Source organism: Enhydra lutris, unplaced genomic scaffold (genome assembly GCF_002288905.1).
Source record: "Enhydra lutris kenyoni isolate GAN:26980312 unplaced genomic scaffold, ASM228890v2 scaffoldscaffold14, whole genome shotgun sequence".
Classification (NCBI taxonomy): Eukaryota; Metazoa; Chordata; class Mammalia; order Carnivora; family Mustelidae; genus Enhydra; species Enhydra lutris.
Window position 1 is genome coordinate 17,626,451 of NW_019154098.1, and position 24,703 is coordinate 17,651,153.

Consider the following 24,703-nt stretch of genomic DNA (forward strand, 5'->3'; position numbering starts at 1 on the left):
CAGTTGAAGACAGATGCTAAGACGCTGGGCAAGGCAGAGAGGACACAAGGGGCCAACTGAGTCCTACGCCAGAGCAGCTCACGTCTCTCATTTCCTTGTCGTCCTATACTACAACAGAATATTCATGATGGAGATTGTTAGATACCTTTGTGTTCTGGGATGTTTTAAACAACCCGAACTCTAGAAAAGGGTTTTCTTTCTGAACACAGGAATGAAATGAACTGATGCTGGGTGCACAATGCCTTGTTTGTTCTGATCTTTAACCTTATAAACCAAGATTACTGGCTTAGCAATGGATATGCAGGTAAGTGTCCCTAGAAACTGTTTGTCCTCTTATATGTTTCAGATTTACAATTAATGGCCTTTGAGAGAAGCTTAAATTGCATTTACCCTGTGGTTAATTACGTGGCATTTTGAAATTATAGAATTACAACTTTTATTTTCAAAGTCTTAAATGAATTATCTAAACTCTTAGTTTCCTGGCTCATTTCCGGCTTCTTCGTTATGTTTGGGCATCAAGAGTGATGATTCTATAGTATTTTCTATGCATTATGTGGATATGTATTTTTTTAATTGCAAATATACAGTAAGTAAAGTTTTACTGCCTACTTTTTTTCAAATAATCAAGCTTGACCCTGATATTTCTGAATACACCTAAAATAATTGTATTTTATTCTAGGATTTTGTAGCATGCGTTGTATAATTGATTAACTGAGAGGATCAGTTTGTAATTCTGATGACTGAATTTCTTTTTGGCTTTTGTAAAGCCACAGGAGAATTTGTTTGTAGGGGAGAGGTTAAAAAAAAGTAGATTCACTCTGAGCCTGTTGGAGTGCTTCTGGAGCCATGTCTTTACATGTTGACTTCTTTTGCAGTTGCTGATGATTCCTCTGATCATGTCAGTCCTTTATGTCTGGGCCCAGCTGAACAGAGACATGATTGTCTCATTTTGGTTTGGAACACGATTTAAGGTACTTTCACGTAGTTGGAAAAATTTCCTTTTTCATTTGTCCTTGCAAAAAAATCCCTCTTCAGCTCAGAGATGCACTTTCTGACTCGTCCAGAAGAGGTCACTGCAGAGCAGTGTACCGTAGGCAGCCCCCCTCTCCCCGGCTCAGTCCCTTGCCTGTCTTTAGCCAACCTGGAATCCTTTGCCGGCTCTTCTCACTCCCTCTGTGCTTCAGGCCTCTCAGGCATGTGACCCTGAGTGATCTCATGTCTGTGTGTGTGATAGAGAGGGGGAAGGAAAGATACTCGTGGGGAGCAGCCTCTTAAAATCTGTTCTTATCATTCCCTGTTAACATATTGTACACTTTAGCTAAAACAGATTGTTTTTGTCCCCAGACAATTCCCTTTGTCCCCAGACAATTCCCTTAGTGCCTTCTCTCAGTTTTCCACCAGTACCATCTTTTTAAATTTTCTTCCTCTTGTAAAGCCTACCTGTTCTTCATTTGAGTTGAGACTGAACATACTTCCTGGTCTCCTGCCTGGAATTAGTCTTGCCTTTGGGCCCTACGACCCGTTATGTTTCTCTTAGAGTATTTAACCACATTCTGCCTTCAAATTCTTTCTATACAACCCTTTCTTCACTAGCTTGTGAAGTTCCTTGCAGCTCCCTTAGCTCTTGGTATGATGTGTTGAATCAGAGGCTCGAATGTTGAATCCCACTGGAGAGCTTTCTCATTGGGGGGGGGGGCTGTTAGTTCAAGCTGGCTCCCCATGGAGTGCGCGCAACTCAATCCCATGACCCTGAGATCATGACCTGAGCCAGAACCAAAGAATCAGTAACCGACTGAGCCACCCAGGCACCCCTGAATGAGTATACCATTAGATAGGAAGTTTTAAGTATAGTCATGCTAGATTGGTCTGAGAAATTTTTGCAGTGACTTTCCAAAAGATTTATATAAAGCTCTTGTCGGTGTATCTTTACCCATTCCAGCCGCCTAGCAGCCGTGTCCTTTTTAGTGTGGTTGTTCATGTTGGTGTGTATTTGTCTCCTAGGCCTGTTATTTACCTTGGGTTATCCTCGGATTCAACTATATCATCGGAGGCTCGTAAGTGATATTAGATTTATTTGATTGGAAGCAAATCCTTCAAAGACTTCCATTGTTCTTTAGCTAATCTTCATAAAATTTTAAAGTTTTATGAAGTTCAACATTGATGCGTCGGAACCTTATACTTAGGAAATACGATTGACGCTTGAACAATGGGGATTAGAGGTATCAAGCTCTTGCGTAGTTGGAAATTTGTGTATATTCTTTAACGCTCCCCAAACTGAACTGCTAACAGTCCCCTGTTGACCAGAGCATTACTGATAGCAGAAGCAGTCAGTTCAGACAAATGTTGTGTTGTATTTCGTGTATCATATACTGCGTTTTTATAATAAGGTGAGAGAAAAGAAAATATTATTAAGAAAACCTGAAGAAAAGAAAGTACATTTACTATACTATATTTATCAGAAAGCCCCACCTATAAGTGGACCCACATAGTTCAGCTCTGTGTTCAAGGGTCAACTGTAATTTCATTTTGACGTAATTGATTAAATTGCAGGGCTTTAAGCACATTTAGCATTGAGTGGTTGTTATTTTGTTAGCTCATCGTTAGGCACAGTGTACTTCTGGGTATGTGTTTTTGAATAAATATTTCTGGATTCATTGTCCGGATTGAGCAGACAAGGAACTAATTTAATTTGTGTCTACGCTTGACTCCTCTAAGAACTATGTGTAAAATTACCAAATATTTTTATTCCTGAGGCATTTCCAGGATGCCTTGAAGACTGCTCACCAGTCATCAAAATGCAGATTCTCAGATGGGAAGTAGTTTTGTAAGTGGTTTGATAGTACAGAAGTTTTAGCCAAATAGGCTCAGATTTCTAGCCTGGAATTGGAGCTGAGAGGAGAAGCTTTATTGCATCCAGTCAGAAATTTAAAAGGAAGATATCAAGATGCGACTATTCTGTGAACTCCCACTTCTTAAGCTACCAAATATTTTAAATGTTTTAACAGATTTTAATAGTACCAGTTCTTACTATGTCTGACATATCTGCTCTCTGTGGTCCTAACGTCTGCTGCGTAGTGATAGAAATGAGTGACTTGAACAAACAGACTCTGTTTAGAGCAGAGCAAGTTCTGAGCCTGGTACAGCCGCCCTCCCGCCCAGAAGGGCAGAGTCTGGGAGTAGTTGCCAATGTTGATTTGTCCCTGACAGGACTCCTATGGCAGGAGAAGACACAGAAGGGTATGTGATAGTAGGAGTGGATCTATAAAACCTTGAAGTGGCCTGTATGTAAGCCCTGGGAAAACCTGAAGGTCAATGTTTATTTTAGAAGTACAAGGTGAAGGTCAGCTATGCTCAGTGATCTTCGTGATGTCTTACACTCAAGGACGCCGGAGGCAAGGGAGAAGTGCTGTGGCTCCAGGAATGGGGGAAACAGGCATTCCTTGCCTCCCCCTCACCCCCGTTCCCATGCTTCTCTCTTGTCAGCCTTCCGATTTGCCCCGAGGTTTGCAAATACAGTATTTACGACTGAAGCAGTCAGAAGCTTGCTTTGCAGCTTCCAATTCTGGAAGCAGGAAGTAGCAAAAACAATATTTTGAGGATGAGATGGGGCTTGAAAGAGCTGTCAGAGGGCAGCTGCACCCCTGCAGGACCGATTTCCCTTCCCCTCAGAATGCCTTTGCCATGCAGACTACAAAAGGACTCATTGTGGAGCTGTCACAGGCTCCAGGGCCCAGCAGCGGCTGCTCTCTTCCCTGGGCGGCTGCTTACAATTGACGACATCTCACTTGACCACTTGCATGTCTTGAAACTAATTTGACTCTTTGTTTGCAGGGTAATCAATGAGCTCATTGGAAATCTTGTTGGACATCTCTATTTCTTCCTAATGTTCAGATACCCGATGGACTTGGGAGGAAGAAATTTTCTCTCCACACCTCAGTTTTTGTAAGTGCTTTTCTTCTTCCTCACCAAACAGCCATTTTACTGCCCTTGTCTTACGAGGCGTCCTCAGAGCTCCATGAGGGGCTGCATTTACCTCTCTGGCGGGTGGAGAAACTGGAGCCAACAGACTGGCCTGGTCACACAGTCACAGGAAGCCAGGGATCAAAGTCACAGCTCCGTCTTCTCTGTGGAGCCCTTCCAGCTGGGGGCTGCTGCTGACTCAAACGTTGGACGTCACCGGGAACATCGTAGCTCGGCCGGGCAGATGGGGCACTGTGCGAAGCTCCAGTGTGGGCCGCCGTGCACCAGCGTTGGTTTTACACGAGATCGGCCAGAGAAGAGGCAAAGGGGTTCAGTTAACTCATTGGTTAGCAGTTTCAAACCTTTTTCTATGAGCTATTAATTGAACAGAAAATATCCAGAACTTGTCACACCGAAAGTGAGAAACTCGAGTTTCGTATAGTCCAAGCACCCAGGAAGCGCATGCTGGTTCTTTCCCTGCTTCTAGGGTTCACTCAAGTGAGGAGGCTGAGGGCACTGCTTTGGTTCTGAGGCAGACTTGGGTTGAAGTCCCCTTCCCCTTGTCTACCAGTTTTGATCATCAGGGGGAGTGACTTAATAAAACCTCCAAGCTGCACCTCGAAAATCTGTAAATCAAGGGGCGCCCTGTCTCCCACGACTGCAGGTGGTAAGGTCCGCTGTTGGCCACGCGGTGGTGGTAAATACGGTAATAAATACGGTAAATATGGCAGTAAATCCTAACGTTGGGGCTGGGGTGGGATTTTACGAGCCAGAAGAGATGCTGACACACTGAAGCGTGGAAGTTGCTGGCCGTTCTGTCACGGAAGCAAAAGGCATTTGAACAAGGGACCAGTGAAATCGTCATCCGAGTGTCACACCCTGCCTGATGATTGCTCCTGATCCCCGGTTGGGGACAAGCAGTCCTGGCTTCCCCTGAAAAGCTTCTAAAAAACAACCCCTGCACATCTTGCTCCTTTTAATATTTGCAGTTCGTCTCTCTTCCGAGGGGTCAATGAGAGCAGGGAAACTTGAGGAGGTTCCCCCTACCCCCCACCCCATTTGTCAGTCGGGGGTAAGTTTTTGAAAGCCGTCTGTGAAATATACAAACAGAGAAGTACACTGTTGTATCATTATTATATTTTTAAGTGCATAGGAAGAAACTTGTTTGTCTTCTGAGCCTTGAGTTGCCTTCAGGCGAAAAAAACAAATGACCAATCTGCTTTCTAATTATCAAAGGACACAATAACAGCAGGTTTGGATTTTTGATCTACGTTTATCAAGTCAGATGGCAGATGCATCAATTAAAAAAAAAAAAAACTTGGTCATTTGGTGGCTAGCCAACAGTTTTTACTTTAAATGGCCATATTTCTGACTTTCCGGCTTGGAGATATTTCTCGATTGCAGACGACAGAGTGTATGAGGTTCTAGTGGCAAAATCAAGGGCACACTGGAGCCTGCCTTGCATTTGAGCGTTCTCTGTTGGCGGAAAAGCCCTTCTGTTAAATTTTGCATAAAGATCAGATGACAAAATGTAGCTCCTTGCAAAAGCAGTAACTGCTTTGAAATTACCATAAATTTTTGTTGATTATGTATAATTGGGTGTCTTTTTGTAGTAATTACTTGCATTTAATTTCACTATCCATTTAACAGTGGAGATGGCTTCCATATTGTCTTAGAGTATGAAGCAAAGCAAGACAGCCCTTTTAACTGTTTTATTTTATTATACACTTTGGAGGAATATTATTGTACTGAAACATCAGGGATATTGAGAAATGGACTGTGATTTACAGACAAAGCTGTGTTTGTTTAAAAGGGAAGTTAGGAGTTCTAGAACCCTAAGATCACTGTTCTGCGTTCCATTTAGAAAAGTAGATCCTCTCCGCAAGCAGTTGTTTTTCTGCTTGAAAGGGCTTCATTGTCTGGTTTTGGCGGGAACACGAAGGCAGCAGGGATGATGTAAACAAATGAGGACTCCAGTCTCGGGCAGCTGTCCCGTGAATGGTGCCTCGCTTGTCCCCTCCGCCGCGGCGCGCAGCCCGTGGTGCAGGAAGCGGTGCGGGGACCCGCTCTGGAGCCAGGCTGCCTGGGCTGGGATCCTGACGATCACTCTGGCCGTGGTTTTCTCATTTCTAAAATGGGATGCTAAGAATAGTGCCCGCCCCGTAGGGTTGCGGGGAAGAGGAGGTGAGTGTCTGCCCAGGCAGCGCCTGGCGTATGCCGTCTGAGGCGGTCGTGCTCGGCAGGCTCTTCGCCACGGCCAAGGTGGCTCTCACGGGCTTGCTCTTGGTGCCGTCAGGGCTTTGAGCGGGGGTATCTGGTGACGGTCTCTGCCTTCAAGCACGATTGTAAACATGAGGAGCTAAGTGGAATAGTTTTTTTGTTTGTTTTTTGTTTTGTTTTAAGATGGTGTTTTTTTGTTGTTGTCTTGTTTTAAAGATTTTTTTTATTTGACAGAGACCGTGAGAAAGAGGAAATACAAGCGGGGGCGTGGGACGGGGGAGAGCAGGTCTCCCGCTGGGCAGAAAGCCCGATGTGGGGCTCGATCCCAGGACCCCGGGATCATGACCAGAGTCACTAAGTGGAATAGGTTTAAACACATTCTCAGTTTACTAAGGATCAAGGGAGGGCAAGACGCTGAAGAACACAGACGAGGGTGTAAGCTTTCTTAGCTGTTCTGGGATTCTTCGTTTATTAATCGGCCAGGGGGAAAGCGGGTGCCCCTCCCGGGCTTCAGCTTTCGCGCCATCTCAGCTGCCGGAGGACGTTGGGCATATTCCCGTGGAAAACACAGCCCAGACCCCAAGACAAAGCGGCAGCTCCAGTGCCCTTGACGGACGCTGCGGGGCCCAGGGGCGGCGTGGAGATGCCGTTTGGGCGTCAACATGCAGGCTGCGGACTTGGCTTTCACACATGAATTTGTTGTGTGTGCTTTGATCCCGTTGGATCCGCACTTAGATCCGTCAGCAAGCTCTATACAGGGGGTTCTTTCTGGTTGTTGGGCTTGTGGAGGTAACAGTTTTGTTTCCATACTGTTCCGCCCGAATTACTTTTGTGATCAGAAAACAGATTTTTTTAGAGCATGAGTTAGGCTGGAAAAGGAGTAAATTTAAGAAACCCGAAAAGTGAGTACTGCCGGGGGCCAGGGCATTGAGTGAAATGCTGAAAAGGCAGAGTTAGGTAAGACCTCGTCCCCGGCTTTGCCCTGGCCGGGCTGATACACTCCAGTGAGATGCCATGGGGACAGCAAGAAAGGAGGCGGTGCGGAGGGTCCAGAGCGCTTTGTGAAGTGATTGTGTTGTCTTTTCTCCCTTTGTTTTCCCCCTCCCCCGGCCCCAGGTACCGCTGGCTGCCCAGCAGGAGAGGAGGGGTGTCGGGATTCGGCGTGCCCCCCGCTAGCATGAGGCGAGCTGCAGACCAGAACGGCGGTGGAGGCGGGAGACACAACTGGGGACAGGGCTTTCGGCTTGGGGACCAGTGAAGGAGTGGCCTCGGGCCGGCCCACCAGCCACTCGATGCAGATGAAGTTTCCTCCCAGTGCTGGGTGTGCTTAACAACCGAGTTCTAGCAAACGCTGTTGGACCCGACCCACACTGAATGTAGTCTTTCAGTACAAGACACAATTTTTTAAATCCTGAAGAAAAATATAAGTGTTCCTCAAGTTTCGTGATTCTCATTCAAGTCCTTACTGCTACGAAGAACAAATATCAACCGTGCAAATTTCAGAACTGACTATATTTTTTTGGTGTCTTCTCTTCCTTTTCCGTCTGAATAATGGGTTTTGGCAGGTCCCGGTCTGCGGACACCAAGCTGGGCATGTTGGGTTGGGTCACCAAACCCTTGACAAAGGGCCTTTTACCTCTTTCTCGCACACGCCTCCCTCCTTCCTCTCCCAGCCCCCGCATTTGCAGCTAGAGGAGGTTGCCCATAAAATGGTTCTGCCAGTGACAAGCTCTCTTATTTATTGACTTCTGCCAAGGCTTGGTCCCAAAGAACTTGTCCACCACGTCCCCCCCCCCCACCCTTTGGTGGCAGAACTCTTAACAATAGGGGAGAAGACTGCACCAGCCGATGGAGAGCTTCGTCAGCTTTTGGAATTGCTGTGACCTGGTGTCAGGTACAACCATTTGCCACCTCTGCAGATGCTTCTTATATAAAAAAAAAAAAGCACCACTGTGTCAGCGAGGGCCACAGACCGGTGTCCGTGAGGCATGAGATGGTTGCTAGGCAATTTTTTCCTTAAGTGAAGTGATGAAAACTACAGTGGAGTTGCAGGGGGGGCCAGCTGCGAACTGTGGTGCGCATAATCCCTTTGCATCTCGTGTAGGACATACTGGTTTTGTGCGGACCCACAGTAGTTTGGGTTGTGTTCTTCTAGAAAGTTCCAAATCACATTTGCCACAGGGAGTTGCTCTCTTTGAGAGACACCTGGGCATTGATCACATTTCATTTTCATTTTCCTTCTAGATATATGTTCATTGAATAGTGTGGAGAGGGGAACCCTATACCCTATTTAAATTTTCTTCCCCCCTCCTTTTAATGGCCACATGCTTTGATTAGTTGTGAGGAAGGTGCAGAGATCATATCCTAAGAGCCAATACAGGCACATCTAGGTGGATCCTATAACTTGGGGTTGTAATGGCTTTCGAATCATCTGTTTGACGTTCTTTATTTTGAGCCACGAATGTATGTCAGGAATGTACATCAGACCAGCGTCAAAACCCACAACTTCTTTTTCATAGGTGGGCTGCTTCCATCAGAGCTAGGCTTATCCCCCCAATAAAGTTTTTTGAAGGCTTTGGTGTTTCAGTTTCTTATTTTACGTTTTCAGACTGAAAGCAGCCTGCCAGGAGCAGTGTTGAGTGGGTGCCGTACTTGGAGTCTGCTAGAAAGGCTTTGAACATTTTGACTGGTTTCTTCTCAGGAAACTCTGTGCTCTAACAGTATGCCCCTACTTTGCCCCCCACCCCCCAAGCGGTAGTGAAGTGTGTTCTACCAGGACCTGGGGATTTGAAAACAGCTTGTTTTTAATAAAAGTTTGTGTGTACCTCTCCATATTTAATTTATATGATCAAATAGGAGGCAGAGAGAATCTGAACCGCTAACTGTCGTATGTTTTTGTTGTTTACCTGTGGCCACAATAAAATTTACTTGTAAACTTTTAGAAGCCATTTTTCCTACGATGTCGCATGTGCTCTCATTGTACAGGGGCAGAAACTGACTATGTGTAAGAAGGTTCTCGTGGTAAGTGAGCTCGTCGCTCCTGTATGCCCTTAATGCCTCACCAGCCTCCCAGCAGTAGTTTTGGTAAAGGTTACAAGTATTCTGTAGAGTACCTCTGTTCAAGGCCAAATGTTTATTAAATTCTTCTCAAACACATTTAGGGAGCTGATAATTTTGTCTGGATGACCTGTCTTTTCGAAATAATTTTAGCTAAGTGAGTTATTTGAGATTTGATTTGGGGAGGCAAGACATGCCAGTAGATTCTCTTACTGAGTGAAATAAAGATCCCTATTTTGTATAAAGAACTTCCCCTTTTGTAACTAAGCCTTTTTCTTGGTAAAATTGTAAATTAAAATGTACAACACAACGGTTGCCTGCCTTCAGTTTCCGTGTACCTACTGTGCTACCTCTTTTGGATTACTACGTAACTTTTGGAACCAGCCCCCTCTCGGGCATTTAGGAGCATCCCAGGTTTCTCGATGCCCAGTGACGCAGCGTATTTTAGTATCTACTTCCGTTCACATGTTGGGGAACAGCTGTAGGATTCATTCCTGGAAGCAGAATCTCTGGGTTTCGATTTTAGTAACCATTGAGTTAGGAATCCTATCCAGTTCTAGCGTGCTTTATGGCCTTTCTGTAGCCCATGGGTCTGACTCCTGGAACTCTATGGAATGTGTTTAATCCCTTGCCTTAGAAGAATCTAGACGCTGGAAGGCACATGCCATGACCTCAGTTGAGCCTTTTTTTCTCGACCATGAACCATCCACATTTGTATGCCAGGCCTTGGGCCCTTTCATTCATCACAAGGTGGGGTGACGAGAAGGAGCGGCGCTGCACCCCTCTCCTGGTATTGGAGACATTCCAGAAAGGAAGGAATGATCCTGTTCATTTCAGGGAACAGCATATCGCCAGTATCATGTGTTCTAAGCTGCCTTTGCGTAACACTGACCGAATAGGCCATGTTGGTTGCCAGCCGCTCCATTTGTGGCAGCCGTTTCTGAGGTCCCTTCTCCCTTAAAATTCTCAGCATTAACTTAATAGCAAAGGTTCACCTGGGGAAAAATCCAGCCCTCTCTGTTTGGACTTTACACTGTTAGTATCTCAGAAGGCGGGGCAGAGAAGACATGTGCTTCCTGCCAGTTGACTTGTTTGCTTTCCAGAGTGGCTGTGGCAGTTGTCCCCGGGATTAGGGGAGGGAATCATGATCTGCAGGGCCTTATGCATACGGTGAAAGCCCAGAATGGTTTTCCATGTGCTCGCCTTTCCCTCCCAACTCTGGTAGGTAGAATCCTGTTTTCAGTAGCACACCTGGGTACTGAACGCGCCAGGTACTTTCCGCATCATGGAACGTCGGCCTCAGATCTATGCTTCCCAGGCTACCTGTCCCAGAAAGTCACTTGGGATTTTTTTTTTAAGGGTGCACATTTCTCGCATCGCTCTCATTCTGCATGTTTTGAAAGTTTGCGAGGATTCTGCTATCCAGCTGGGTTTGGGGACTGACTTGTGACCCTAATAGGTAGGGAGTGTTCTCCCCATTTCCCAGGTGAGGAGACTTCAGACTCGGAGCGGTTAAGGCACTGAAAGTCAAGCCGCTACACGGTGCCGAAGATCAGACATGAACCCAGCTCTGAGTTAAGACCTCCGCGGCTGCTCTGCTTTTGTGGAGGCCAAAGGTCAGCATCTGGCATGAAATGACAACAGAAGGTGATTTTCTCGCCGGGCCAAAGGCAGGGCAGAGAGTTCGGAAACTTTAGCTGAAGGCATAAATGAGCTTTCTGTCATCCCTGGGTAATTGCCTTGTGCTTTGCAAAGGGAAAAAAAATTAAAAATATACAAATTTCAAATATAAAAATATTTTTTATGTAAATATATTTATACAAATTATATCTATGATAAAAACTCTGTGTCTGTTGAGTAGTGCTTGGGCAGATGCGATTAGGACCAGCTCTCTGTCTTCAGGGTGTGTGCTCTCTGCTGGCTGGGGTGATGGCTTGGGTAGGAATTTGGCCTGTTCAGAGAGAGAGCTGATGGTCCGGTCTCCTAGGAGTCTTAGGGGACTTGTTCATACAGCGGGAATCCTAGTTCCCTGGAAGAGGATATCAGAAGAGGCTGGAGATCCTGGGAAGACTGGATTCAAAGTTCAGATACTTTTAAAAAGTAGCTGAACAGGGACACCTGGGTGGCTCAGTTGTTAAGTGCCTGCCTTCAGCTTAGGTCATGATCCCAGGGTCCTGCTCTTTGGGAAGCCTGCTTCTCTCTCGCCCGCTCCCCCTGCTTGTGTTCCCTCTCTCACTGTGTGTCTCTCTGTGAAATAAATAAAATTTAAAACACAATTTAAAAAAGAGTCGAACAACTTCTGTCTACAGTGGGTAACTATCAGCCAAGGAGTGTGACACTTGCGATTGTGGCAAAAGGAGACTCGGTGTAGACTGAAGGCAGGAGAGAACACGGGAAGATTAATTGAAGGTATAAATTTAGCTTTGTCTCCCCTGTGGAATTCCCCTGTGGCCTGTGCAAATGCATATGCACTTAGAAAGGAGGAGAGACCCCTGTCATGTCACCAGGGCCAGAAAGACCCACAGGGAGTGTGGGATTGAATTCAGGTGCAGGGTTTAAGGATCCCTTGGGAAATGTTTATGAAGCTCAAGTTGTCACTGGAAGCCTTCATCTGACCTTGATAGATTTGATCCTTCTCTCGTCTCTCTCACCATGTTGGCCTTTCTCTGAGGGCTGGCACTGGTACTGTGAGTGTCCTTGTTAACTAAGGCAGTCACCGTTAGCTTAAGGGAGACTTTTTTTTTAAAGATTTGTATTTATTTATTTGACAGAGAGGCAACACAAGCAGGCGGAGTGGGAGAGGGAGAAGCAGGCTTCCTGCTGAGCGGGGAGCCGGATGTGGACTCGATCCCAGGACCCCTTGATCATAACCTGAGCCGAAGGCAGATACTTAACGACAGAGCCACCTAGGCACCCCTAAGGGAGACTTCAGATTTTGATCAAAGCTGTCGTGATGGGGTGCCTGGGTGGCTCAGTGGGTTAAATCTTCTGCCTTCAGCCCAGGTCATGATCTCAGGGTCTTGGGATCGAGCCCTGCGTCGAGCTCTCTGCTCAGCAGGGATCCTGCTTCCCTTCCTCTCTCTCTGCCTGCCTCTCTGCCTACTTGTGATCTCTCTGTTTGTCAAATAAATAAATAAAATCTTAAAAAAACAAAAAACAAAAAACAACCAACTGTCGTGCTGCGGGAGTCACAAACCCGGCTTTAAGGATGTAAGATACAGCTGTCACCACGGCATGCCTTCAACACCTGCGTGTGCCCAGACCTCTCAGTGGATAAGAGGGATTGGGAATTTCCTCATCACTTCCATCAGGGTTCTCTAGTGACAGGTACCCCAAAACGACTCTGGTTAACTTTAGCGAAAGAGAATTGGAAGGATATATAGTAGCTGACAGATCCCAAGGGGCTGCCGAACCACCTGGCGTGGAAAGGATACCGGGGATGCAGGGAACAGAAACTGATTTGAACTGCACCTGCCGGGCTAAATCAGCTCTATGATTCATGCTTGCAATCCTCCTTTTAGGGTTCAGTCCCCAAGTCTTATTGGCCTATCTTTGACCTTGCGACTCTCCCGTGATGGGAACTGAGGGAAAAACATTTGACTGACAGTCCCATTTAGACTCTCTGCAGCGGGGTAAGACCCTGCAGGTACTTACATTCAAAGCAAGTCAAAGTGCTCCTGCTTCATGAGAAGGGAAGCAGATGCTGGGTGCCTAAGAAGTCCCAGTTGGCCCCCTAGTACCTGTAAACCGTGTGTGGCATTCTGGAAGAGTCTCTGGCTTTGCCCTCATTCCAACCCAAGAACAAGGCTCTATTTCCCCCATCTCCTCCCTCAAGTTCATCTCCAGAGCATTACCAAGCAGTGTGGATTTTGCTGAAGATTTGGGGGGTGGGGGAGAAGGTGAAGAGGGTTGGCATTGAACGTCACAGGGAGTGAGTTTTCATCTCCCATACCTAGCATGAAGGTTGGCATGCACAGCCTCCTTGAGATAAATATTTGTTGAAGGAATGGATCCATTTCATAACCTAAATTCTCTGGAGCCGTCCACTGGCTTCCGGCCTTCTCTCCATCCTTTCCCCATGTGGGTGTTCCAGTTCCCTTTGTCTTGGTCAACTTAGCTCTGACTCCAAAACTCTACACTCAGCAAAATAAAAACTTTGCAGTTAATCAGCCCTATCCATCTTGAAAAGGCTTATTAAAGTTATTCACCAGATACAAAGCAAGACTCTGATGAGGGAACCAGGGGAGTTCTGTGGCTAAAAAAATTAAGACAATTTTGGGCACCAGTTTGGCTTATTCGGAAGAGCCTGTGACTCTTGATCTCAGGACTGTGAGTTTGAACCCTACGTAGGGTATAAAGATGACTTAAATAAAGAAATAAACTTTAAAAAATTAAGGTGATTTCATTATGTTTATTATTTCAAATTATTTCAAACTTTATTTCGAATGTTTGATTATTACATACTCCTCAAAATTCTGATAATGCCCTCTGCAATGTTCCATGGGGGCCCCCAACAGATGCGACCACGTACTAGTTCCCAGAACCTATGAATATGACCTTCTCTGGAGAAAGGATCTTCACAAATGTGGTTAAGGATCTTGAGACAAGGAGATCGTCCTGGATTATTTGGGTGGGCTCTGAATCCAATGACAAGTGTCCTATATAGGAGGCACACAGGGGAGAGGCACCTGGGTGGCTCAGTCTATAAGCTTCCGACTCTTGATTTCAGCTCAGGTCATGATCTCAGCGTTGTGCGTTCAAGGCCCGTATGGGGCTCTGTGCTGGGCATGGAGCCTGCTTGAGATTCTCTCTCTCCCTCTCTCTGTCTTTGCTGGAAACTCTCAGCTCTCTCGCGGGCCTAGAAGGGGTATTGGAGACCATCTTTCCTCTCTTCGGGTGAGACCATTGAACTCTGCCCAAGACAGAAAGAAAGGTTGAGCACCACTGTCCCATCAGCTGAGATCTCCTGGATGCCCCTCTTCTTTGCTTCCAGAAGGCCTTTAATTTAGAAACTGACCATTAGACTTTTCTTTGCATTCCAGCCTCTCTCAGTCTGCGTCAGCTAGAGACCCCCGTCACTGGCAGACAGTTCAGAAATGGAACTTTGGAAGCTGATCTAAATTGTTTAGCTGCTGGGCACCTGGGTGGCTCAGTGGGTTAAAGCCTCTGCCTTCGGCTCAGGTCGTGATCCCAGGGTGTTGGGATCGAGCCCCACATCAGGACTCTCTGCTCAGCAGGGAGCCTGCTTCCTCCTCTCTCTCTGCCTGCCTCTCTGCCTACTTCTGATCTCTGTCTTCCAAATAAATAAATAAATAAAATCTTAAAAAAAAATAAATTGTTTAGCTGCTGATTTCACAATTTACCCCTTGTTTCAGACCCTTTTTGCCTCCCCCCCTTTTATTCCTGCAAATCCTTTGAAATTTCCCCAACTTTTGATGTTCAAAACGATTTTTCAAAATGATCATTTTTTGGATCATTGCTACAGAGAATGGCTACTTTCCTAGTCTTTGTTGGATTTTAGAGGACCAATAAATCACTCTCCCCCTTTCCTCAGTTTGGAGCCAAGTGAGAAATACAGTTATTAGATAGAGATAAAAATGTTAGCTTCATTATTGAGAAAAAATGGGTTGGGAGATATGTTATAAGGGCGTTGTCACATAGATGTCCTAAAACAGAACCCCAGAATTTGAAAGATTGACCTCCCTGGTCACGGGCACGGCAAAGCAAGAACAGGAGTGTCTGCTCCTATAAGCTTACCGTGGGGAAGAACCCAGAAGGTGGCTTTCCAGAGGCCTAATGAGCTTCACAAACTGAACAAGCTCAGTTCCTTCCTTGACTCACCAATCCCAAGAGTCTTCCCTTTGGGAAAAAAATTAGAGTTTCCAGTTTACTTTTCCTTCCTGGGAAATTCCTTGTCTGTGGCAATGCAAGGAGTGAGAAACCAGTATTTCTTCCCAATAATGTTCACTTCCACTCCCTTTTATAAGACAGAGAAGGTTCCACTTGGAGAGCAAGGACCCAAGGGGCTTCTTTTGAAAGGCACAGTGTATGTGAGTCAGTCAGGTTAGACTAATAGCGTAACAAGCAGTCACCAATTCTGCACATCACAACAGATCTATTTCTTTCCCCTTTTTGGGAAGATTTTATTTATTTATTTATTTATTAGAGAGAGAGATAGCATAAGCAGGGGGAGTGGAAAAGGGAGAAGCAGGCGCCCTGCTGAGCAGGGAGCCCGACATGGGGCTGGATCCCAGGACCCCAGGATCATGATCGGGGCCAAAGGCTGATGCTTAACCCACTGAGCCGCCCAGGTGCCCCCAGAGATCTATTTCTTGTGCAAATCACAGTCCTGTGTGGGTAGGCAGGTGGGATGGTGGGGCCAAGGAAGGGGACGGGAGAAGGAGGAGGGGGTTCTGCTCCTTGTCATCCAAGGACTCAGTATCCTTTCAATTAGTGCAAAGATTTTAAACACCTTGAGAAAGAGACAGCAAGTAGAGCATCACGGAGGAGATTTTAGGTGCCCGGCGGAAAGGGGCATACATAATTTCCGCCCACCTGCTGTTGGCCAGCACTCCGTCACGTGCTCCCAACTACCCACAAGGGAAGCTCAGAAACCTAAGTCTTCCTGACGGCGTATGTGGAACATCCATGACACTGGAAGGACACAAACATGGTCTCAGGACAGCATCACATTCACACAAGCACGGCCCCGCCGACCAACACAATTTTACGGGGATTTAGATCTTTACTAAGAAGCCCAAAGAACAGATTGGCTACAATGCTGCTGTTTTTGTTTTGTTTTATTTTCTAAATAAATATTGTTGGGATGCCTGGGTGACTCAGTTGGTTAAGCATCTGACTCTTGATCTCAGCTCAGGTCTTGATCTCAGTGTCTTGAGTTCAAGACCCGCTTTGGCCTCCATGCTGGGCATGGAGCCCACTACCTAAGTAACTAACTGCGAATATATTGTATACCGTACAGGTACGAAAGTTCACACACCCTAAATGTACAGCTTGAGTTTTTACAAGTGGAACACACCTAGGTCACCGGCGCCCTGATCAGAATATGACATCTCCATCACCCCGAAGCCTTCTTGAACCCCCTGCCAGTCACCAAGCGCCCGAGGTGAGCCACCATCTTGACTTGTCACCACATAAGTTAGTTTTTGCCTCGAATATTCTCTAAATGGAAGCACACCCTGCCTCTTGTCTTGGGTCCAGCTGCTTTTACTTCATGGGATGCTTGTGAAAGTCGTTCCTGTTGTGTGTGATTGTGTTGCTCTCACTCTCGTGGCTGAAGATCATTCCACAGTATGAACGCACCATGATGTACTCGACTGAGCTGTTGCTGCTGGGCAGCGGGCTAGTTTCAGGCTAGAAGGAGGAGTGCGGCTGGGAACACTCTCGGGCACATCTCCTGGGGGACAGACTGACACATGTACCTGTTGGGTAAGGCAGTACTTGACCTAAGTTCCCACAAGGGAGAACTGCCAAGTCTCAGAGTGCGTGTACATCCAGCGGCAGTAGAAACTAGGAGTTTTCCAAAGTGACTGTCCCACTCTACACTCCCCCAGTGGGGTGGCGTGTGAGGGTGGCAGCCCTCGGTTGGCCGCCTTACCCCAGCACCTCTTAAAATCCTCATTCTGCTTTCTTCCATTTTGTGTCTCACACCTGAGGGTGTGCACGCCCCCACCGCCGAGGCCTCACCTCTGTGAAAAGTCCCCAAAGGGAAATTTTTGAATCTCAACGTTTCCCCTTGGCTCTCTTTCTCTTCCCTCGCCTCCAGTGTGGTTGCTCTGAGCCCTTTCTTGGGATTCTGCGTCCCTAAAATGTGGGTGCAAGCCCAGTGGGAAGTGAACCCAGGATAGGAGTGGGGGCGATGGGGGGAGGGGTTGGGAGGCAGAGCTGAATACCCGGAGATAGACTTTCCTTTAGAGAGAGTGGGTTGATAGTGGGTTGGAGCTGGGACCGCTCACCCATTAGGGATGTCTGTATCTGTCACACAGAGAAAGGGAATTAAAGACAAGCCTTAAAATCATTTAGATGAACTACCTGGGGGCCTGTGGGGTCTGATTAATATTCACAACCTCGTGGCATGATCGGAGGGGTGAGTGGGGCACTGAAGTGGAGAAGTGGCTCGCCTCTATGCCCCCTGCCAGCCCCTTACTGAAAGAAGGGCGGCGGGGTGAGGCGGGGCACAGGGTGCCAGGGATGGCTGCAGAGGCACCTGGACACCAAGAGTCACCCCCTGTGCTGGGGCCTCGCGTCACTCTTGCCCAAAGGTCACTGGTCACAGCTCTATGTTGTCGTCCCCCCACCCTGAGGTCTCCCTGATTAATGTGCACCCCGCGGGGGGCCCTGGGGCAGGAGCCGGAGTTGAACATTCCCCACTCTCTTGAGAAATGCATAATCATTAATCAACATTACTGGGCCCCACTCAGACTAAGTGGCCTCTTGTGATTAGGAATGGGCCCTTGAAAAATAAAAATGCAGTCTTTTAGCATTTTGAGTGTGCATTTGACAATGGCTTTCTTGATAGCAGTGGGGGGTTGGGAGGGAGCTTGCTGTGCAGGGCCTGTGGGGTATATGTATGTGTGTTGGGGGGTACAGGCCTGGCTTCAGGGTCTGAGAAGCAAAGGCAATTAGAGAAGTTATGGGTTTGGCCTTAGTGACGGGAGATGGTCCATTTTGTGGGGTTTGTGGGGTTAATTCCAACGGGGAACCTTTCCCTGGGCAGGAGCTGGAATTCAGGAGTGATGAGGGCAGTGGGGGGCTCTCTTCCCTCTGGGATGTCTGAGTCACAATTCATGACACACCCGAATGCCCCAGCTAGAGGGAAATAATCCGGCTCCCATCTTGGAAGGCTGTTGTGAAAATTAACTCAGGTAGTATGTGTAAATCATTTGGCTCTCCTCAGAAACGTTAGTTTCCCTTCCCTGCCCAACCATGAACTAATTTCATCCTCACAATTGCCCTCTGATGGTTTTACTGTCCCCATGCGGCAAATGAGTCCACCCGGGCTCAGAGGAAACGGATGAGTCCCCTTACTCCGGGGAGTGGGGGTGGGGGAGGCAGCTACACCTTCTGAGATGTGCAACACGGACGGTGGGGGTTGGGGGGGTCTGACGGACGTGGGCAAAGCGGACGCTGCCCTTTACCGGCCCTGTGACCGCGAGCCACATTTAGGACCTCACACAAACCTCTGAGCTCTACTTCCCTCAACTCTGTGAAGAAAAGAGTGAGGCCCACCTCCCAAGATTATGGCGACCCCTCAGGGAACCAATGTTGGGGAAGCAACTGGCACAGAGACTCTCCACAGCGGTGTTCGTTGGCCTGCCTGCTTCCCCTTTCCTTCAGATCGGTCATCAGTTTAACCCTCACAACGGTCTGATGAGGTTGGGGTTATGGTTGTGGATAAAGGAACTGAGGCCCAGAGGTGGTGGTCCTGTCTGTCTGCCATGTCACGCTCCTGTGAAACAGTGATAGTGTCCCTTAGCACCAGCCTTTGGGGGGGGATTTTTTTTTTTTAAGATTTTATTTATTTATTTGACAGATAAAGATCACAAATTGACAGAGGGGCCGGCAGAGAGAGAGGAGGAAGCAGGCTCCCTGCCGAGCAGAGAGCCCGATGTGGGGCTCGATCCCAGGACCCTAAGATCATGACCTGAGCAGAAGGCAGAGGCTTAACCCACTGAGCCACCCAGGCACCCCTGGGGGGGAAATTTTTTTAATCACATTTTTTTTCCACTATCAAAATCTGAGCCGGCCCCAGTCCTGCTCCCCTCCTCTGACCGCCCAGCAGGGCCACGCACAGGAACGCCACGTGTGAGAAGGCTGACAGCACCATCATTGATCAGAAGCCTAACCTAGAAGCATCCCAATGTCCATCAGCAGCAGAATGGACGCACTGGGGCTTGCTTCCCCCCCCGCGGAGTACTATACAGCCAGGAACACAAACAGAACACCGCCATAGAGAGCAACAGAAGGGAATCTCAGGAACGGTGTTGCACAAAAGAAGCTGGATGCAGGATGATATCTGCTTTGTGCTCCCAAGTATTTAAAATTCAAGAAGAGGCACCATGGAACGGTGCTGTTAGAAGTTAGGGTAATGATTATATTTAGAGAGGGGACACTTTCTGGGGGGGGTGGGCCCTGGGGATGCATGGGGGTCCTGGTAATATCCTATTTATTGACATGGGGGATGTTTCCCTTTATAAAAATGTCATAGCTTCATATTTACCGTCTGCATACTTTTAACTTTTTTTTTTTTGCAAGATTTTATTTATTTATTTCAGAGAGAGAGGAGAGAGCGTGCAAGCATGAGCAGGGGGAGGGGCGGGGCAGAGGGAGAAGCATTTTCCCCACTGAGCAGGGAGCCAGGCACCGGGTTCGATCCCAGGACCTAGGATCATGATCTGAGCGGAAGGCCGATGCCCAACCAACTGAGCCATCCAGGTGCCCCATTTGTATACTTTTTGTAAGGACATGATGGTTTAGCTTTAATGTTTATATCAAAAGATTGCTGGGTGCCTCAGAGAATCTTGGGAAGGCTGGGGACTCCTGGTGTGAGTGACACCCCGTCCCCACCCCGCACTGACATTCATGAGTGGATCTGGTGAGAGAGTGGCCCCCAGCGAGCACTAGAGCGAACAGCCCAGCCACCGGGGCCCCTGCCGCGTGGGGAATTGGGTCTGCCAGTGGGAATACAGCTCCTGAGCGAACACCCCTTCCCTGACCAACCCGGCCTCACACAGATGCTGCAAAGGCCTTCTATGCTCACGTGCCTCACTTCTGTTCCAGAAGCTCCTACTGGCGGATTTGACTTGTGGAGCAGATGCCCCACTCCCCACTGCAGGAGAGGCTGGCTAGGTGAGAGCTTAGCTTCTGTTTGGAGGTTGGATGCAGGGAGACTGCTAACAGGTGCAGGTCAGGAAGCGCAGCCCTGTCCCCTGTGCTTAGAGACCTCACGAGGACCTTCTGGGGCCATCACCTTGTCCAGCGGCCCTGACGGTGTGCGGATGTGGTCTGCCAGTGTTGGCGTCATACCTGCCCTCTGATCTGTTCCCCTCACTGCCAGCACAGGGCAGCAACATAGTCCAGACTCTCTTATCCCTGAGAGATTAGTACCTACCCCTGGGGGAGGGCTGGGGAAGCTCTTTGCAGAAAGGAGGGAGTGGTTTTTCATGCAAAGGGAGCTCTCTCCACACCGCGCTCCCCCGACCCCAGCCAAAGGACCCTTCAGCTGGGGAGTGACCTTGGCCTTCGCATCCTGCTAACTGGAATCAGTCCCTCAGTGGCTCCCACGAGAAAAGAGACGTTCGTGTATTCCCTTGGCCTGGCCCAGTCACAGGCCCGGCGCCGTGCTGGGGGCTGGGGCTACAAGGATGGGGAGGACTCGGTCTCTGTCCCGAAGGAGCCCTGGTGGGAGACACGGGCACACAGTGTGGCAACTACAGCTCTCCAGGACCTGGGGGTGGGATCGTGGGAAACTTCTAGAAGCAGGGATTTCTCAGCTGTGACCTGACAGAGGAGCAGGGGGCTAACTAGATAAGGGAGCGGGGGTGGAGCGAGTGTTGGGGGGACGGCATTTGCTCAGGTCTGGATGCAAGAGAAATGGGGAGCTGGAAGTGAGGGTAGGCAAAGGGTGGGAGTGGGGAGCAATGGGCGGGAAGGTGAGTGAGGCCCAGCATGTCTTGCTAAGAGGACTGGACTCGCTGGGCACATTGTCTGCCCCAGGAGAGACACAGCTGGCCCTGGGCCCAGCTGCAGGCTGATTCATAAGCTCCCAGCGCCTGGAGTGGCTGTGTCACCTGTTCCGAAATCCGAGGCGAGTCAGGCTCTGGGGTGGACGCTCTCTATGGCTTTGTCCAGTGTTACCCTGAGCTGAGAAGAGAGGCTGTCCCTGGTGACCCTGGGGACTCTGGCCCTGACCCTCCACCCCGCAGCGAGCAGGACAGATCAGGCCTGGAAACTGCCCCCTGCTAGGACCTTGTCCACCCTCTTCCCGCCTTTCGCCCGCTCCTGGTCAGACGCTGACGCCCTCTCTTGGTGACGCCCGGTGAGAGCGACTACTGTGATTTCATCTGCCTTCCAGACAGGTGACTTTCGTAAGGAGACCAGATAGGCTCACATGGATGTTTCCGTGGGACAACTGAAGGTTGTTTTCTCATCTGAGAGTGAAAAACCGGTCAGCTCTGCAAGGAGAGGCGGATGGCCAGTTAAGTAGAGCTGAGAACGAGAAGAGAGAAAAACCTAGGCCTGTATCAGATTGATTCTGCTAAACCCCGTCTCCTTCCATCTCCTGTTTGTGGGTTACTCTTACGGGGCTCAGATCTCAGCTCAGGTAGCACCTGCTCTAGGAAGGCAACCATGCCCCTGTTTTGAATCGATGCCCCCACTCTGTTTTCCCAGTTCTCTCTGTGGATATGACTAATTGGGGCTGTTACGGACTTGTCTGCCTCCTGCATTAGACCGAGCTCATTTCGTTTAACAAGAGCAAATTGGGCACTACCTGGGTGCTGGACTACATAATAGGTCTTGGGTGGTCAAGGGTGAACTGGTCAAGGTCTTGGAGGAACCTGTGATCAACGGAGGGTAAGGACAGTGTGTCCCACGCGTAGCAGGGCCAACATGTGTCAGTTTTGTTTCCCTAGCCATTAAAGGACTGGACACAAAGTAAGCACTCCGGAAGTGAATGATGTATGAGTGGTGTTGACATTGTGGATGGATTTTTCGAATTTGGAGGAAGATTTGTCCTCCATTATTCTTGAGCTCTGAAGACTGCTCATACTCCCTACTTGCTCGAGCCGGTCAAAGGTGAGGTGGCTCTGTTTCCTCATAGCTTCTATTGGGCACAATATACAAGGGATAATTAACCACTTATGGCACAGCAACTTTACGAACAAGTGCATCGATAGCTTACCAAAGACAACTCTGATGCTTGACCGCAATAAGAATGTGTATCGTTTGAAAAAACAAAAACAAAAACTGGTTCTGGAGTCATACTATTTCACTTCTGGTCCTGGGTATGGAACTAGCTAGCAGATGATCTTTGGTAAATTACTCACGTTGGGCTGCTCTTTCCCCATCTTTGAAACAAGGGTTGGGGGTGCTGGGTTCGATGAATTCCAACACCGTGCATTTTGATATCTCTGAACCGATGGCCTGGAGTCCTGGAATCCTGGCCAGAATCCACTTGAGTCCTTTGAACTTTTGCCTTCCTCAGGCTGGACCTCGTCAGGTGACCAGGCTATTCCATGCCCTTGCAAGCCTACTGCTTTCTGCTGGGTGTGCTGCTGAAGGCAGGCAGCCTCCCGGATGCCATGACGTTTGAAATAGAAACGTGCATTTGAGTGGGTCTGCATCCCCCAGAGTCCCTCGCCACTGGCTTCTGCTTGGGCTTGGCCCTGGTAGACAATGGCAGGAGACTGGAGGAGTGGAGGAGAGGCGATGCCACCTTTCCTTGGACCAGCCAGCGCTATACCAGCCCCCAAACTCCATTATGCAGCCTTTACACCCAAAGTACAAGATTTGAATCCCCCGGTTTCAAAGTCTGGGTCCCTCCTTCCCAGTTGTGCTCACCATGTGACATTTCTGTCTCCTTCCCTGTCTCCAGGCAGAGTGGCTTCTAAATCCCTTTGTTCCTCCTCTTTTTCCTTTCTGGCGTCTCGGGACAGGACATGAGTCTATCTAGGTCCTAACTTTTATGTCTAGAAAATGTCAATGTGCCCACGTGGACAGTTAAATCATCCGTGTTGGCGATAATCAGTGTGAGTCGTTCGTTTAAGCTGGCTCTCACGCTCCGGCTGCAGTCGGCTCACAGAGGCGGGGAAACAGCCTTCTATGGAGCTTAGAAGGGGTGAGGAAAAGACAACTGACAGCCTAATGCCCCTCTCTCTGACTCAGGGCTTGAATCCTTGAGATCTGGCCTTGACCTTGCCAACCCAAAGCCTCTCCCACCCCATTTGTCTAAGGAAATAATCAGAGAAATGGGAGCAGCATGAACAAAGACCATAGTGGCAAAAACAACTGCAAACAACCTGCATGTCCATCGGCAAGAAATTGATTGAGTCGATCCTAGTCTGACATGGGAAATGGCTCATTTAAGAATCCACTAAATCTTAAGCTGCATTTGTTGACGTGGAAAAAGTGTCCAGAGCAAGTTGTGAAATGAGTGGAGCGGATTATGAAACAAGGTACATGGAGGGACACCGTCTTTATAGAAAATAATCTTTATTGTTTTGCTGTCTATCTCTGTCGCCAACCCGGTCATCCTACGGTCTCTAGATTTCAGGCCCGTTGACTCTGGGGACTGCTTCCAAACACATCCGGCAAAGCCCCTTTTCCCAGTCCTCTGGGGGACCTCCAAGCCCACCCTCAAGACCGGTCCAAATGCAACTTCTCCTCTCTTCCCATGCCTTGCCCTGGACTGCCTTGCTCACCACCATTCCAGCTCACGTGCATTGGGGTGAAGTCACTCCTTGTCTTCCCCACGAGTGAGACCATGGTTGGATTCAGTTTGGGGACTCCAGAGCTCAGCCCCTACTACATGCTCTGTACATGGTTCTTGAATCGATGGCTGACATCTCCGACATGTCACACGGCAGAGGCCACAACATCTTACGTCTCATTCCCGCCAGAATCCCGGAGGATTCAAGAATCGAGTTGTGGACACACTTGCACAAACACGATGAAACAGTGTATCAACTTGAAAGACAAAGAAAGGCGGAGAAACTGTTTCAGATCGAAAGAGAACAAAGAAGCATGACAAGTAACTGCAAAATGTCATTCAGGATTGGATTCTGGAAACAACAACAACAAAAAATTGGTATAAAGGGCAAGATTAGCCAATTCGCAGATCTGGAGTATGAGTTGTATCTAAGGAGTTAGTATTTTAGCAAGGATAATTTCCTGAATTTGGTAACTGCACTGTGGTTATACTGGAAGACTGTTCTATTGGAATTCTGTATCACAAAAATGTCAAAGGTGCAGAAAAATGGAGAAAATGGTATAATAACCCTCTGTATACTCATTACCTAGAGTTAATAATTGTTGATTTGCCATCTTTTGTTTTCTGAAGTATTTTAGATATTTACAAGTGAATTATATATAGCTCATACCATTTTCCCTATTCATTGGACATCTCTAAACAATAAGGACATTTTCTTATGTGACCCCAACACCAGTCACATACCTAACAAAGAACGATAATTTCCTAGTATCATCTAATAACATCCATATTCACATTCCCCCATTTGCCTCTAAATATCTCCTAGAGTTTGTTCAAACCAGGATCCAATCAAGACCATGGATCTGTCATAACTGGTCGCTGTACAAGAAAAGCCTTAAATGTATGTCCTAGATGCTTATTTTCTTTATCTTATTCAATTCCCTCCCTCCTTCCCTCCCTCCCTCCTTCCCTCCCTCCCTCCTTCCCTCCCTCCCTCCTTCCCTCCCTCCCTCCTTC

At 48.0% G+C, this 24,703-nt stretch overlaps 1 protein-coding gene across 2 annotated transcripts in view; it reads left to right on the forward strand.

Annotated features, from left to right (window-relative positions):
- LOC111146592 (derlin 1) overlaps window positions 1-9,547 on the forward strand; it is a 28,504-nt gene extending 18,957 nt beyond the window's left edge. The window contains exons 4-8 of one of the 2 annotated variants that reach the window (XM_022502211.1): window positions 278-304; window positions 876-971; window positions 2,002-2,054; window positions 3,832-3,942; window positions 7,297-9,547. In XM_022502211.1, coding sequence (XP_022357919.1) covers window positions 278-304; window positions 876-971; window positions 2,002-2,054; window positions 3,832-3,942; window positions 7,297-7,438 — 429 coding nt within the window. In that variant the 3' untranslated portion in view covers window positions 7,439-9,547. The remainder of the gene's footprint in view (window positions 1-277; window positions 305-875; window positions 972-2,001; window positions 2,055-3,831; window positions 3,943-7,296) is intronic. The other variant, XM_022502212.1, reaches the window with a different exon arrangement.
- The last annotated feature ends 15,156 nt before the right edge of the window (window positions 9,548-24,703 follow it).